This window comes from Microtus ochrogaster, chromosome 5 (genome assembly GCF_000317375.1).
Source record: "Microtus ochrogaster isolate Prairie Vole_2 chromosome 5, MicOch1.0, whole genome shotgun sequence".
Lineage (NCBI taxonomy): Eukaryota > Metazoa > Chordata > Mammalia > Rodentia > Cricetidae > Microtus > Microtus ochrogaster.
The window spans coordinates 51,061,323-51,077,375 of NC_022012.1; the positions used below are offsets into that span (position 1 = coordinate 51,061,323).

General features: G+C 55.3%; 1 protein-coding gene across 1 annotated transcript in view; it reads left to right on the forward strand.

Annotated features, from left to right (window-relative positions):
- Cspg4 (chondroitin sulfate proteoglycan 4) overlaps positions 1–15,438 on the forward strand; it is a 35,725-nt gene extending 20,287 nt beyond the window's left edge. The window contains exons 3-10 of the mRNA XM_005347404.2: positions 286–3,819; positions 5,132–5,614; positions 5,858–6,034; positions 7,749–7,947; positions 8,063–8,197; positions 8,301–8,467; positions 11,962–12,145; positions 12,441–15,438. Coding sequence (XP_005347461.1) covers positions 286–3,819; positions 5,132–5,614; positions 5,858–6,034; positions 7,749–7,947; positions 8,063–8,197; positions 8,301–8,467; positions 11,962–12,145; positions 12,441–14,275 — 6,714 coding nt within the window. The 3' untranslated portion in view covers positions 14,276–15,438. The remainder of the gene's footprint in view (positions 1–285; positions 3,820–5,131; positions 5,615–5,857; positions 6,035–7,748; positions 7,948–8,062; positions 8,198–8,300; positions 8,468–11,961; positions 12,146–12,440) is intronic.
- The last annotated feature ends 615 nt before the right edge of the window (positions 15,439–16,053 follow it).

A 16,053-nucleotide genomic window follows, 5' to 3' on the forward strand; every position in this document is an offset into this window, starting at 1 on the left:
CTCACCCAAGGAAAGATAGGTAGAATGAGATTGTGGATAGCCCTGCTTCAGGAGAGAGTCTTGCTTTGTGGAAATCCCTGGGGTCAGGATTACACAAAGTACCATGGAACCTTGACTCTGCCCTGTTACTGTTGGTCAGTGAGGGACACATTAGTGATGTCACGAACGCCTTCGTCCTGGTCCCACTTTGCGGGGGGGAGCTCGGTGTGAAAGACCCACTGTGCTTTTGTGGGGTAGATAGAAACGTCCCCTATTCCCACCCCTGATCTCCCTATCTCTCTCCAGGTCAGACTCGTCCTGGACCAAAAGGAGATGAAGCTGCAGACCCCAACAGACATAGTGCTGAGTGATTCTGCCCCCCACACCATAGTGTTTACTGTCTCTGACAGCTTGGCTGTGCTGTCTGTTGATGGGATTCTAAACACCTCGGCCCCAATCCCAAAAGCCCACCTGGAGGTCACCTATGGACTCTTTGTGGGGGGCTCTGGAAGCCTTGACTTGCCTTACCTGAAGGGAATCAGCCGACCCCTGAGGGGCTGCCTCCACTCAGCCACTCTCAATGGCCGCAACCTTCTCCGTCCACTAACTCCTGATGTTCATGAAGGTTGTGCTGAAGAATTCTCTGCTGGTGACGACGTGGGCCTGGGCTTCTCTGGACCCCGCTCGCTGGCTACCTTCTCTGCCTGGAGCACTCAGAAGGAAGGCACACTGGAGTTTACCCTTACAACGCGGAGTCAGCAAGCCCCCTTGGCCTTCCAAGCAGGGGACCAACGTGGCAACTTTATCTATGTGGACATATTCGAGGGCCACTTGAGGGCTGTGGTTGAAATGGGCCAAGGCACCATGCTGCTTCGTAACAGCGTGCCTGTCGCCGATGGGCAGCCCCACGAGGTCAGTGTACACATAGATGCTCACCGGCTGGAGATCTCTGTGGACCAGTACCCTACACGCACTTTCAACCGCGGGGTCCTCAGCTACCTGGAACCACGAGGCGGTCTACTCCTTGGGGGGCTGGACGCAGAGGCCTCTCGCCACCTCCAAGAACGCCGGCTAGGCCTGACACCAGGGGCTGTCAATATCTCCCTGGTAGGCTGCATAGAAGACTTCAGTATTAACGGCAGAAGGCAGGGCCTCCGGGATGCCTGGTTGACCCGTGACATGGCAGCAGGCTGCAGGCTTGAGGAAGATGAATACGAGGAAGAGGCCTACGGTCCATATGGAACTTTCTCCACCCTGGCACCAGAAGCCTGGCCAGCCATGGAACTGCCAGAGCCATGCATCCCCGAGCCAGGACTGCCTCCTGTCTTTGCCAACTTCACCCAGCTGCTTACCATTAGCCCGCTGGTGGTGGCCGAGGGTGGCACAGCATGGCTGGAGTGGAGGCACGTGCAGCCCACGCTGGACCTGATGGAGGCAGAGCTTCGCAAGTCCCAGGTGCTGTTCAGCGTGAGCCAGAACGCACGCCATGGCGAGCTGGAGCTCGACATCCCAGGAGCGCAGACCAGGAAGATGTTCACCCTGTTGGACGTGGTGAACCGGAAGGTCCGCTTTGTTCATGATGGCTCTGAGGACACCTCTGACCAGCTGATGCTGGAGGTGTCAGTGACCGCTCGAGCCCCTGTCCCCTCCTGCCTCCGAAGAGGCCAGATTTACATTCTACCCATCCAGGTGAACCCTGTCAATGACCCACCTCGCGTTGTCTTCCCGCACGGCAGCCTCATGGTGATCCTGGAACACACACAGAAACCTCTGGGACCTGAGATTTTCCAAGCCTATGATCCAGACTCTGCCTGCGAGGGTATCACCATCCAGCTCCTTGGTGTCGCCACTGGTGTCCCTGTGGAACACAGGGACCAGCCTGGAGAGGCAGCAACTGAGTTTTCCTGTCGGGAACTGGAGGCAGGGAACATAGTCTACGTCCATCGTGGCGGGCCTGCCCAGGACCTGACGTTCCGGCTCAGTGATGGGATGCAGGCCAGCGCTCCAGCTACGCTGAAGGTAGTGGCTGTCCGGCCGGCCATACAGATCCTCCACAACACGGGGCTGCACCTAGCCCAGGGCTCTGCTGCAACCATCTTGCCTGCCAATCTGTCCGTAGAAACAAATGCAGTGGGACAGGATGTGAGCGTGCTGTTCCGAGTCACCGGCACCCTGCAGTTCGGGGAGCTGCAGAAGCAGGGAGCAGGAGGGGTGGAGGGTACTGAGTGGTGGGACACACTGGCGTTCCACCAGCGCGATGTGGAACAAGGCCGCGTGAGGTACCTGAGCACTGACCCACAACACCACACAGAAGACACCGTGGAGGAGCTGACCTTGGAGGTACAGGTGGGCCAGGAGACCCTGAGCAACCTGTCTTTCCCCGTGACCATCCAGAGGGCTACGATATGGATGCTGCGGCTTGAGCCTCTGCATACCCAGAACCCTCATCAGGAGACCCTCACCCTAGCCCACCTCGAGGCTTCCCTGGAGGGGGAGGCAGGCCCTCAGAGCTTCCACTACGAGTTGGTCCAGGCGCCCCGGAAAGGCAACCTGCAGCTCCAGGGTACAAGGCTATCAGATGGCCAGAGCTTTAGCCAGAGTGACCTGCAGGCCGGTCGCGTGACCTACAGGGCCACCATGCGGACCTCTAAGGCAGCGGATGACTCTTTCCGTTTCCGTGTGACGTCCCCACCGCATTTCTCCCCACTTTATACTTTCCCCATCCACATTGGTGGTGACCCAAATGCTCCTGTCCTCACTAACGTCCTCCTCATGGTACCCGAGGGAGGGGAGGGAGTCCTGTCTGCTAACCACCTCTTCGTCAAGAGTCTCAACAGTGCCAGCTATCTCTACGAGGTTATGGAGCAGCCCCACCACGGCAGGCTGGCTTGGAAGGAACCGAAGGGCAAGGCCACCCCAGTGACCTCCTTCACTAATGAGGACCTGCTGCATGGCCGGCTGGTCTACCAGCACGATGACTCCGAGACCACCGAGGATGACATCCCATTTGTGGCCACACACCAGGGCGAGGGCAGTGGTGACATGGCCTGGGAGGAGGTGCGCGGTGTCTTCCGAGTGGCCATCCAGCCTGTGAATGACCACGCCCCCGTGCAGACCGTCAGCCGCGTCTTCCATGTGGCCCGGGGTGGACAGCGGCTGCTGACCACAGACGACGTGGCTTTCAGTGACGCTGACTCGGGTTTCACCGATGCTCAGCTGGTGCTGACCCGCAAGGACCTCCTCTTTGGCAGCATCGTGGCTATGGAGGAACCCACACGGCCCATCTACCGCTTCACCCAGGAGGACCTCAGGAAGAAGCAAGTCCTGTTCGTGCACTCAGGGGCCGACCATGGCTGGCTCCAGCTGCAGGTGTCTGATGGGCAACACCAAGCCACTGCCATGCTGGAGGTGCAGGCCTCAGAGCCCTACCTTCACGTAGCCAACAATTCTAGTCTTGTGGTTCCTCAAGGAGGCCAGGGCACCATCGACACAGCTGTGCTCCACCTGGACACCAACCTGGACATTAGAAGTGGAAATGAAGTCCACTACCACGTAACAGCTGGCCCTCACTGGGGACAGCTGCTCCGGGATGGCCAGTCAGTCACCTCCTTCACCCAACGGGACCTGCTGGATGGAGCCATTCTCTACAGTCACAATGGCAGCCTCAACCCCCACGACTCCCTGGCCCTCTCTGTAGCAGCAGGGCCAGTGCACACTGACACCATACTACAAGTGACCATTGCCCTGGAGGGCCCCCTGGCCCCACTACAACTGGTCCAGCACAAAAAGATCTACGTCTTCCAGGGGGAAGCAGCTGAGATCAGAAGGGACCAGCTAGAGGTAAGGAACAAGGAGGTGAGCATGGCCACGGGTCAAGCAGAGGACCACCTCCATGAAGGAGATGTTACTATGGAGACTTAGCAGTATTCACCTATATGTGCTTTTAGGGACTCTGTTACACATACATCTCCCTGTAAGTTGCATGTACCTGCAGGGGTCACATATACACACGTGTCCTTGTTATGGCTAACCATGAAAAATCTGGGCTCTAGTGAGACCCACGAGATCTCTAAAGTAGAACCCACGCATATGTATTAAGTTCCCTAGGAGGTTGCCATGGGCCATGAGCTCTAAGGAGTACTGCGGCTCAGATCCCCAGGCCTTCAGTTCTTTTCCCAGACCCCATACCGGGACCATGAGGGTCTATGCAGTGCTTAATAACTCAGGGAGTTCATAGTACGATGCTGCCCAGCAGCCTCGCAGCCTTGCTGTGCCACTCAGACCAGATTCTGTCAAATCCTGACACCCTTCTCATTCTGAGTGTTGGAACTTCGAGGAAGGTCATGACTAAACAAGTCAGGGTGTGCACACATTGGAGGAGAGCGCGTGAGCCCTAACTGTGGTGCACACCTCTAATCCCAGCACTTGGGAGACAAAGGCGGGTAGATCTCTGTGAGTTCAAGGCCAAGCTGGTCTATTTAGTAAGTTCTAGGCCAGCAAAGGCTCAAAAGAATGGCAGGGGAGCACATCATACAGACGACCAAAACTAGGGATAGCGTTTCCAGCAAAAGGAATGTGCTCTGCAAGGGCATAGAGTCAGACGCGTAAATCTGAGGGTGGCACTTAGACTTGTTTGTTTGTTTGTGTGTTTTGTGGCTAGATCCAGCTTTGAGGTCGGTCCTTTGGGCTGGACCTAGCTCAGCAAACTGCTTATAACCTGTAGTGTGGGAGCCTGTGCTTCTAGGAATGGTAGAGGTGCCCTCTAGTGGTACACAGTGGCAGCCATAACAGGATTGGGGGCTGAAAGCCCTAGAAAAATCCACCTAACAGATCTAAATAGTGCCTGAGCAGAGCCCCAGCAGAGAAACCTGTGTGTGTGTGTGTGTGTGTGTGTGTGTGTGTGTGTGTGTGTGTGTGTGTGTGTGTGTGCACGCACACACTTTTGTCACTTTTATGCCTTTGATACTGAATCTGGTTGCGACCCCCTCTGGCCAGCCGGCCATGAGTCTAGACATTTTGCGTGTGAACCCAAATGCATGTGAGCAGCAATATCCTGGCAACATGAGCAACAGGTGGAGAGCAAGCCTGTTCTGCCAGCTGAGGTCCACAACAGCCTGTGACCCCGTGTGTCCCCATGGTCTCTGTTAACCAGGTAGCCCAGGAGGCAGTGCTGCCCACAGACATCATGTTCTCGCTGAGGAGCCCCCCGAGCGCCGGCTACCTGGTGATGGTGTCCCACGGTGCTTCAGCGGATGAGCCTCCCAGCCTGGACCCTGTGCAGAGCTTCTCCCAGGAGGCAGTGAACTCAGGCAGGGTTCTCTACCTGCACTCTCGTCCTGGAGCCTGGAGTGATTCCTTCTCTCTGGATGTGACCTCAGGCCTGGGTGACCCTCTTGAGGGCATCTTTGTGGAGCTGGAGGTGCTGCCCACAGTCATCCCCCTGGAGGGGCAAAACTTCAGCGTTCCTGAAGGTGGCACCCGTACCCTGGCCCCTCCACTGCTCCAAATCACCGGGTCTTACTTCCCCACTCTGCCAGGTCTCCTCCTCCAGGTGCTAGAACCACCCCAGCACGGGGCCCTGCAGAAGGAGGACCAACCTCGAGACGGGAGCCTCAGTACCTTCTCCTGGAGAGAGGTATGTCTGTTCCAGAGACCCCAGGGCCGCAGCCCGGCTCTGGTTGCTGCTACTATTTATTTCACGTGCTTTATTTCACGTCTTTCTCTGGGAGCTGGCAACCGTTGCTCCCTGCCTTCTTACCTGTGGAAATGGGTTCTAAATGGGGTCTGTCTTCTCCTGCACCCAACGACAGAACATTGAGGGTGCTGGTAAGTCTTAGGGTAGCTGAAGTCTGACAACCAGCCCTGGGTCTGCTTGTAGGTGGAAGAACAGCTGATCCGCTATGTGCATGATGGAAGTGAGACACCAACAGACAGCTTTGTCCTGGTGGCCAATGCCTCGGAGATGGATCGCCAGAGCCAGCCCATGGCCTTCACCGTGACCATCCTGCCTGTTAATGATCAACCACCTGTCCTCAGCACAAACACAGGCCTGCAGGTGAGTTCACCCCTGGGACCACCCCGTCTCCACTTCTGGAAAGAGACTAGGGTCCCCTAATTCTCCCCTTTGCTCGGGGGATGCTGTCCTCCTCAGTTTCATCCTCTAAAAGGGTTTGCTGCCACATACTAGGTTACCAGGCAGAGAGACGTGATACGGCACTGAAATCAGCGCCGCTGTGAGGTTTTGTTCCTGGGTACTTAGAAATACGGTGGGAAGTCTTGCTTTCAAAAGGTCACGCTTGGCCTCGCCTGTAGCAGAAGGCTTCCCTCATGCCAAGCCCAAAACACCTGACAAAATTTTCTACAAGCCCTGTAGAGTGAGCTGCAGGTGGGGAGCTCAAGCACCACATCAAATAAAGACCACAGCTAGACTCCCCAAGCTTCTGTGCTTTCCAGGCTGTGGCACCCCTGTTCTGTAGAAATGGGAGCTGCGGTCCACAGGGACAGCACTCCACGATCACATGGTATAGAAAGGATATAGCTTGACAGGCCTACTTGGGACAACAGAGGTTGGACTAAGGTTTGGATGACAGCATCTAGAGCAGTAGTTCTCAACCTGTGGGTCACGACCCCTTGGGGTTGAATGACCCTTTCTCAGGGGTCACCTAAGACCATCAGAAAACATAGATATTTTTACATTATGATTCCTAACAGTAGGAAAATTACCATTATGAAAGATAAATGAAAATAATTTTACGGTGGGGTGGGAGGTCACCACAGCCTGAGGAGCCATGTTAAAGAGTCACGGCATTACGAAGGTTGAGAACTCCTGTTCTAGGGATAGACCGCCACCAGGAGAGCTTTAGGAAGCTGTAGAAGGGCAACTTTGGCTGCTACTGACCTGGGGTTTGACTCTTTTGTGGCTATCTGTGGAGAGGTGGTATAATGTTGCCTGTGGGAAGCGGTTAAATTGGAGAAGCAGGACTTGGTTTCGATTACTAAGGATTGTTTAGGACCACAGGTTGGAAATGCTGTGTGGCAAATTGGCCACCAGATGGCAATATCCACCCATGTTCGCTCCCTGGAGCCCGACAGTGAAGCTTTCTCTTCCTGGGACTCGATGAGGGAGGAGCTCATGGATGCAAGAAGGATGTTTTTTAATGAGAACCCCTACCCAGAATGGCCCCAATGACCAGCCCTCTGCCACTTGCCCAGGAAGAGGATCTTGCCCTCCTTGGGAGAATAGCCTCCAGGGCCTCCCCTGCATTCTGGTTCCTGACTTTTCAGGAAATTCTCAACTCTCTTCTCTGCTCTTCAGCTCCTCCCCCCCACCCCCACCTCCCACCCCACCGCCCGCCCAGCATTCAACTGGTAGGAAAGCCTATTTCTATGTATCCTGTGCTAGCCCTGTGCCCACCCCTGCCAGGTGGTGCATGCCACAGTAGGAGGAAAGGGAGGTCCCTGCACACCTTTGGTCAGGGATGGGGATCTCTGGGGAGTAAGAACTCAGTAAGGGACAAACAGGACTATTTCTAGTCAGGAGGCTGTCAGCTGGCTTTGAGGTACAGTTAAGATTAGGACAGGTGGAGAAGAAGGAACCAGGGCTGAGGTGACCAAGGAGGAGAATGGGGTGGAAGGCCCTTTATGTAGTAGAGCTCAGACACAGGCATCTATGACAGCTGAGTAAAGCAGGGTGGAGCCCTGGTGTCAGTCCCAGGGCCAGGAAGTGGGCAGACGATGAGAACAGAACTTTCACATGCCTGTGTCCCCAGATCTGGGAGGGGGCCACTGTGCCCATCCCTCCTGAGGCCCTCAGGGGCACAGACAATGACTCGGGGCCGGAAGACCTGGTCTACACCATCCAGCAACCCAGCAATGGACGGATAGCGCTGAGGGCGGCTCCAGACACAGAGGTCCACCGCTTCACACAGGCCCAGCTGGACAGTGGGCTTGTGCTGTTCTCACACAGAGGTGGGTGCTGAGCAGGGTCTTCAGCCCCCACCCCCACCCCCACCCCCTGGGAGGTACCTTAAGGGAAGGGAGCTCTGTCGGGCCAGCAGGATCCAGATCCACCCCTTGTGCTCAGGAGCCCTGGAAGGCGGCTTCCACTTCGACCTCTCTGATGGCGCACACACTTCGCCTGGACATTTCTTCCGAGTGGTGGCCCAGAAGCAAGTGCTTCTCTCCTTGGAGGGCAGCCGGAAGTTAACTGTCTGTCCAGGTAGGGCTACCATGCTGAGTAGCTGGAGTAGAATTGAGGGTGGTACAACAGTCCCTGGCCGTGGCGCCTACTCAAAACTGACAGGCCTCTTTGTTCTTTCCAGAGTCTGTGCAGCCCCTCAGCAGCCAGAACCTGAGAGCCAGCTCCAGCACGGGCACTGACCCCCGGCACCTGCTCTACCGAGTGGTCAGAGGCCCCCAGCTTGGCCGACTGTTCCATGCCCAACAAGGCAGTGCAGAGGAGGCCTTGGTGAACTTCACCCAGGCCGAGGTAAAGGCCAAGACACAGACCCCAAACTTACTGGTAGCTGCCAGCCAGAGCACACACATCCCTGGTATCTGAGCTTTTCTGGAGCCCGCCCTAGTTCAGGGCCTCCAGACAGAGGCTGTAGCTGGATCCTAGCCGCTTAAAAAGGGCCAGAGTAAGGAGGAGCAGTGGCACCCCAGCAGTTGGTGCTGAGCCCAGCTTGCTTCAGTGGGACAGAGCTTGGAATAAAGTTGAGCTTGGGGCTCAGGGCAGGTTCCAGAGAGGACAGAGCAAGCTGGGGGCAGATGAGTCTCAGGCAGAGTGGGCCAGGCTGAGGGACACTCTTATCCACCCTTTGGAGTAGAGTTCCTAGCCCATGCCAGGGCCACCAATCAAAATTATAATTCGCAGCCTCAAGTAGAGGCTGGCTGGGGTGCTGAGGCATCAAGGCTGTCTGTGCAAACCAGCGGGAACCAGCAAGCCAACACTTACCAGGGTCTAAGGGACTGTGAGCAGCTCCTCCAGGCCATGGACAGGCAAACAACACACTTGGGGCACCCACCTAGAGCCCATGTGGGCACATGAAACTAGGGCATGATCCCGATTATTTCTATATGAGCAGGCTCCAAGAAGACACAGCTGGCCCTGCCACTCCATGTGTAGCATTGTGAAGCTGCTCCAAGAACTTTCCAGAGGGGCTTACCCTGGCTCTTGAAAATGGCAGGACCCACCCCCAGGACTCTTTCCAGTACTCCTTCACCTCAGAGGCCTCCTGGGTCCTAAAGTTCCTTTCCACTCCTTCAGGGTGTGTGCTCCCCCTGAGAAGTGACTGGATGGAGAGGCTAGCAGATAGCTCAGAGGAGGAAGATGGGTTAGCTACCGTGAATAAGATTTCTCGGGTCTGTCCCATCATTTGCTGGGCTTGAGTGCTCTCTTCTCCTGGGCACTGGCCCCTCCCTCAGCCCCTCCCCACAGTGAAATCAGCCAGTGGCTAGGACAGCTGTGCGCCCCAGTCACTGGGAGTCCTGTCATCAGAGACCAAGAAGGAGGGAGAATAGGACAAGGCCAGGCATGCCCCTCCCCCACACAGCAGTCCGTGTCCCCTTCATTCCCCACCACCACCACCACCACCACAGCAACATGAAAGACCAGACTGAATGGCCACCAGGGGGCCAGCCTGGCAGTGCCACCCGAGGAGGCTGAAAAGAGAGTACGTGGCACAGGCGCCCTCCTCCACTGGAAGAGGGCAGGCAGCAGTGGCTTGACAGTCCCACTGCCCTTCAAGACTCTGGGTACGCGGGGCAGGGCTCAGGTAGCCTCAACTTGCAGACAAAGATGTTCGTTTGAAAGTCAGGTGACTGTGCAGTGCACTAGGCTAGTAAGCCGCTAAACCAAGACCAAGCCTTCTGACTGCTCATCGAGTTCCCTTCGCCTAAGGACACTGTTTCCCACAGCTTGGGAGACCTCTGCATGCCTGGCCTGATTTCTGCCTTTTTCCCATCCAGGCATTCTCCTACAGGAGCACTGATAGCCAAGCATCACCCTGACCTCCACAGCCGCTGCTGAGGGGTGAGAGGGTGTCTCCATTTCTAACACGTCCACCATCAACCTGGGCCAGAGGTTTCAACAGGCAGTCATCAATCCTTTAAAACACATCTGTCCTACAGATGTGTTTTATTTGAGTACACATTACATTTAATATTTTAACATTAGTTGTCAACATTGGAGCCTTAGGAAATGTCCTGATTCTTCAAAGGCCTGTGTTCCTTCTTGTAGCAAAGCACTGGGAAAGAGCGTCTCTTGGCATGGTCTGTTCCCAGGGTAGCCAGCACGGCCCTACTGAGGTAGACTCTTCACTCCCAGCACTCCCACACCGGCTCCGTGTTACCTTTGCACATGTCCTGTGTTACTGAAAGGAAAACCTTTCTGTGTCTCCTAAAAGGGGAGAAGCAAAGATAAGGCATGAGGATGTAGCATTTGAGCAAGAGTGAGCTTAAATGCTGAGCCTGGCACAATGGCATGTACCAGCTACTTAGGAGCCTGGGGCAAGGGGATCACTTGAACCTGGGAGGTCAAGGCCAGCCTGAGCAATACAGTGAGACCCTGGTTCAAAAGAAAAACAGAGTGGACAAATTGTATATTTTCAAAGACTCACTCTGTGTTAAGACTCTGCAGAGGCAGTGGGCAGAGGCCTGGGGTGGAACACAAGAGAGGAACCTTGCAGTAACCCAGGCAGGACCTGTGTGGCAAAACAGAGAGGAGCCAAGGAGGTCTCTGGGGTTCCCCGTAAGCCACTCACCAGCAGAGCTGCTGACATGGTGATGGAGTCTCAGGAGGCAAGGCCACTGGGGCATATCTGGGCCTAGAGAGCTTGGAATAGCTGGTAGACATCTCTGTGGAGCAAGATACAGATGGAACAGCACTTGGGAGGCAGAGGCAGGAGGATCTCTGTGAGTTCGAGACCAGCCTGGTCTACAAGAGCTAGTTCCAGGACAGGCTCCAAAGCCACAGAGAAACCCTGTCTCGAAAATAAAAAATAAAAAAAAAGATACAGATGGAAATTGGAGACTAGGGGACCGGTGGGAGTAAGCTGGAGATTCTGATAAGGGTGGCTTGAGGCCCCTAGACCATGCCACATGACTGGGGAGCAGGACCAGCGAGTCTGAGGTGTGAGGAGCCTGAAGCAGAACAGCACACTCAGAAGCTTCATTTGTTATCAAGTGATGATCAGACTGAGACCTCTGGATCTAATGCAGAGGACCTATTAGTACTACTTGATGAAGTAGGTTTGGTGACATCATGGGAACAAAATCCCATGTGGAGTGATGTGTGTTGACAGTGGAGATTATTCCTGAGGAATTTCACTGCAAAGGAAACAATGAGAAATGGGAGGGAGCAAATGCCGTGGAAACTGTGGACTGAGGTGCAGGGGCGTAGCTCAGTCAGAAGAGTGCCCGCCTAGAACGCAATAAGCCCTGGGTTCGGTCATCAGCCACCACATAAAAGTGGCATTTTAACAAGCTCCAGGTCAGACTAGAATGCATGAAACCCTCACAAAAGACAAGGAAAAGTCAATTCCAGAGTTGTTTTCTTTAAGATGAAAGAAAAAATTAACTCAGTTGCATAGCAAGAAAAAAAGATCATCTATTTGGGGGAAAGCTGACATAACAGAAAAGAGAACAGAATGTGGGAAGCAAGGAGGATGGGACCCATCGCAAAGGTGGCAGAAAGACTTCTCTTTCAATGGAAACTTGAATAAATGACCACTTTCCCCAGCTAGAGCTGGGGCTGAAACTTAGGCTTCTGGCTTCAAAGCCCAGCTCTTCTCTGCCACATAATTGCCTATTGGTGACGCCTTGAAGCAATGAGGTAGACAGCAGGCTACATAGAGAGACCTAGGTCCAGCCAGAAGAACACTGGGGACATGAGAGTGCCGGTGTCCTGCCAGCCCAATAGGAAGCTTTCAGGTACTAGAGCGTGAGCCTACCTGTCGTACCCAATCATAACATCTTCCCCAGGTGAATGCTGGGAATATTCTGTACGAGCATGAGATGTCTCCTGAGCCCTTCTGGGAAGCCCATGACACCATTGGTCTCCTGCTGTCCTCACCGCCTGCCAGGGATGTGGCTGCCACCCTTGCTGTGGTTGTGTCTTTCGATGCTGCCTGTCCCCAGCGCCCCAGCCGCCTCTGGAGAAACAAAGGTGAACAGCACGATGGGATGGTAAGGTTGAGGATGCAGAAAACTGCCTCAAGCACAGGGCTAGAGTCCTGGCTAGCAGCTCCCGTCTTGGTCCCAGGCCCTCAGAAGGTATGGGGATAGTGTGTGGGGACACTGACAGCAGAAGGCACAATCCTTGTTCTCCCAGGGCCATGAGCCCCATCCTGGAGCTACTGGTCTAAAGGAGAGGCACAGACTTGCTCTGGGGTCTCCTTTCTGGGAGTTCATGGCTCTTCCTCCAGCGGACCAGACCTTCACAGCCTATGTCTCACCCCTAGGTCTCTGGGTCCCTGAGGGCCAGCGGGCCAAGATCACCGTGGCTTCCCTCGATGCCTCCAACCTCCTAGCGAGTGTCCCGGCACCTCAGCGCTCTCGGCACGATGTGCTCTTCCAGGTCACACAGTTCCCCACCCGGGGCCAGCTGCTGGTGTCTGAGGAGCCACTCCACGCGAGGAGGCCCCACTTCCTGCAATCTGAACTGGCTGCAGGACAGCTGGTATATGCCCATGGTGGTGGGGGCACCCAGCAGGATGGCTTCCGCTTCCGTGCCCATCTCCAGGGGCCAACAGGAGCTCCCGTGGCAGGACCCCAAACCTCGGAGGCCTTTGCCATCACTGTGCGGGATGTGAATGAGCGGCCCCCTCAACCACAGGCCTCCATTCCACTCCGGGTCACCAGGGGCTCACGAGCCCCTGTCTCTCGAGCCCAGCTGAGTGTAGTAGACCCAGACTCGGCTCCAGGGGAGATTGAGTATGAAGTACAGCGGGCACCCCACAATGGCTTCCTGAGCCTGGCTGGGGACAACGCTGGGCCCGTGACCCACTTCACACAGGCTGACGTGGATGCAGGGCGGCTGGCCTTTGTGGCAAATGGGAGCAGTGTGACCGGCGTTTTCCACCTGAGCATGTCTGATGGAGCCAGCCCCCCGATACCCATGTCCCTGGCTGTGGACGTCTTGCCGTCCACCATTGAGGTGCAGCTGCGAGCACCCCTGGAGGTGCCCCAAGCTTTAGGGCGCTCCTCACTGAGCCGACAGCAGCTCCAGGTGATTTCAGATCGCGAGGAGCCGGATGTAGCTTATCGCCTCACTCAGGGGCCCCTGTACGGACAGCTACTAGTGGGTGGGCAGCCTGCCTCTGCCTTCAGTCAGATGCAGGTAGACCAGGGGGAAGTGGTCTTTGCCTTCACCAACTTCTCCTCCTCTCAGGATCACTTCAAAGTCCTGGCTCTGGCTAGGGGTGTAAATGCATCAGCCACCGTGAATGTCACAGTGCAGGCTCTGTTGCATGTGTGGGCAGGTGGGCCGTGGCCTCAGGGTACCACCCTGCGCCTCGACCCCACTGTGCTAGATGCCAGTGAGCTGGCCAACCGCACAGGCAGTATGCCCCACTTCCGGCTCCTGGCCGGACCCCGATATGGCCGTGTGGTTCGTGTGTCCCAAGCCCGCGCAGAACCGAGGAGCAACCGGCTTGTGGAGCATTTCACTCAGCAGGACCTGGAAGAGGGAAGGCTGGGTCTAGAGGTGGGCAGGCCAGAGGGTAGATCCATGGGGCCAACGAGTGACAGTCTTACTTTGGAGCTGTGGGCAAGGGGTGTCCCACCCGCGGTGACCTTGTTGGACTTTGCCACCGAACCTTACCATGCAGCCAAGGCCTACAGTGTGGCCCTGCTCAGTGTTCCCAATGCTCCTCGGACAGAAACAGAGAAACTAGGAAGAAATACCCCCACTGGCCAGCCAGGCCCAGCAGCATCCAGCCCCGTGCCTACTGTGGCCAGGAGCGGTTTCCTGGGCTTCCTAGAGGCCAACATGTTCAGCGTCATCATCCCTGTGTGCCTGGTCCTCCTGCTCCTGGCCCTCATCTTGCCCCTGCTCTTCTACCTCCGCAAACGCAACAAGACAGGCAAGCATGATGTCCAGGTGCTGACCGCCAAACCCCGCAATGGCCTCGCCGGTGACACAGAGACCTTTCGTAAGGTAGAGCCGGGCCAAGCCATTCCACTCACCGCTGTGCCTGGCCAGGGGCCCCCTCAGGGAGGCCAGCCTGACCCAGAGCTACTGCAGTTTTGCCGGCCACCCAACCCTGCTCTCAGGAATGGCCAGTACTGGGTGTGAGACCACCCTCAAGGCTTACTGCTTCCGTACCCTGGTCTGGCCTGAGGATCTCCATGGCCAAAAAGACCTTGAGATGCCAGGGGTAGAGGGGACTGGGAGACAGTCTGGAGACCCTGGAGTGGGTGGAGTCAAGAGCTGGAACCTTCCTCAGCTCACTTAGACCTGGAGAACTGCAGGGGCCAAGGTGAGAGGCAGCTAAAGTCGGCGCACTGTGGAAAACACGGTAGCAGCCTAGATTGATCACAAACAACTCTGGGTCCTGAGTCTGTGACCTTACATAAGTCATACCTGACCCAGGCTGCCTAGAAGTTCAGGAGAAGAGAGCAGCCTGGGTTGTCCACCCCAGCTCTGGCCATTTGTTGTCTCTGAAGTGCAAACTCTCCCTCCCTGGCATTTTCTGAATGGGGAGGACTGTTAGTCAATAGATTAATATATTCAAGGTGCAAAGTGGGTGGGTTTCTCTGGGGCTGGTTAATTTAAGGCAAGAAAGCTATTTAAAATGGCACTGGTCTAGCCAGGCCTGATGGAGCCCTGGAGTGTATGGAATGGAGAAGTGTCTGAAGCCATTGATCCACAGAACCCTGTGGTACGGCACTGAAGCACTGGTGAGCAACCGTCGATGCCTGGACTGGGAATGTTGAAGGCCATTCTGATGGCCATGCTCCCCTCAAGACTAGGGAGCAGACAAACTGGGGCACTTGACCCCATGGAGCCTCGATAAATGGTGCTCCAGAGGCTCCAGGCAGCTGTGCCTTGTTTGTCTTTGTGCACTGGGCTCTTATCCAGGGCAGCCTCACTCCCCTGGGGCAGGCCATGTGGCCTAGCTTCGTGGGGGTGGGGATGGACAAATCTGGGCAAGCTCTTAAATTTCCACGTCCTGGAGCCTTCCCAAAGACCTCATTCTTACCTGTACAGGCAGATGGGCTGTTTGTTGAGATGGGACCAAAGCCCTTACTCTACAGGGAACTTCAGGGAAAAAAAAATAAAAAGAAATGCTCCCAGTCCTAGACTTCTTAGCCTGGGTCTTGGCCTCCATAGCCCCATCCTTCCTCACCTCCCTTCCTTTTAGGTGTAACAGCAAAAGTGAGAGAAATGGCAGAGGGGGGGTGGGAGGGGCTTGAGGATGTCAAAACTTGGGGTGCAGTGGGTACATAAAGGGAAGATCTGGGCATGAAGACTTCTGTGTGATCTTTCAGTATCTCCCATCCTTCACCAGAATGATCAAGGTACTTTGCCAAAGGAGAGGAAGCCATGCAGACACAGGGAAACCTTATGGCCTGTGCTTGGCCCTAGGGCGCACCATTCAGCTGGCAATGGGTCCTAAAATGCCAAGTCCCCAAAAGAAAAGCCATTATATGAGTTACACGGTAGACAGAATCCTCTGGCCCTTCCTAAAAGAGGATGATGCAAGATCAGGGGCAAAGAAAACAAACTCTGGCCCAGGGGATCATCTGGTCCTGATCGTGGATTCAAGTGTCACTTGTCTGTCACCCCAGCATTTGGGAGGTGGAAGCAGGAGAATGAATTCAAAGCCATTTTTGACCACATTCAAAATTCAAATTCAATATTCTGACAGAGACACTAGGGGTCTGAGCTCCAGGGGGAAATTAGGATTTCTTGGGGCCCAAGAGCAGGCAGGTTAGAGGTGAAGAGCTATACCCAGCCTTTGGCAGCTGACCTACATCTGGGGACCAGGATGATCTCTCTTTTTTAAAAAAAAAATATTTATTTATTTATTTATTTATTTATTTATTATGTATACAATATTCTGTCTGCAT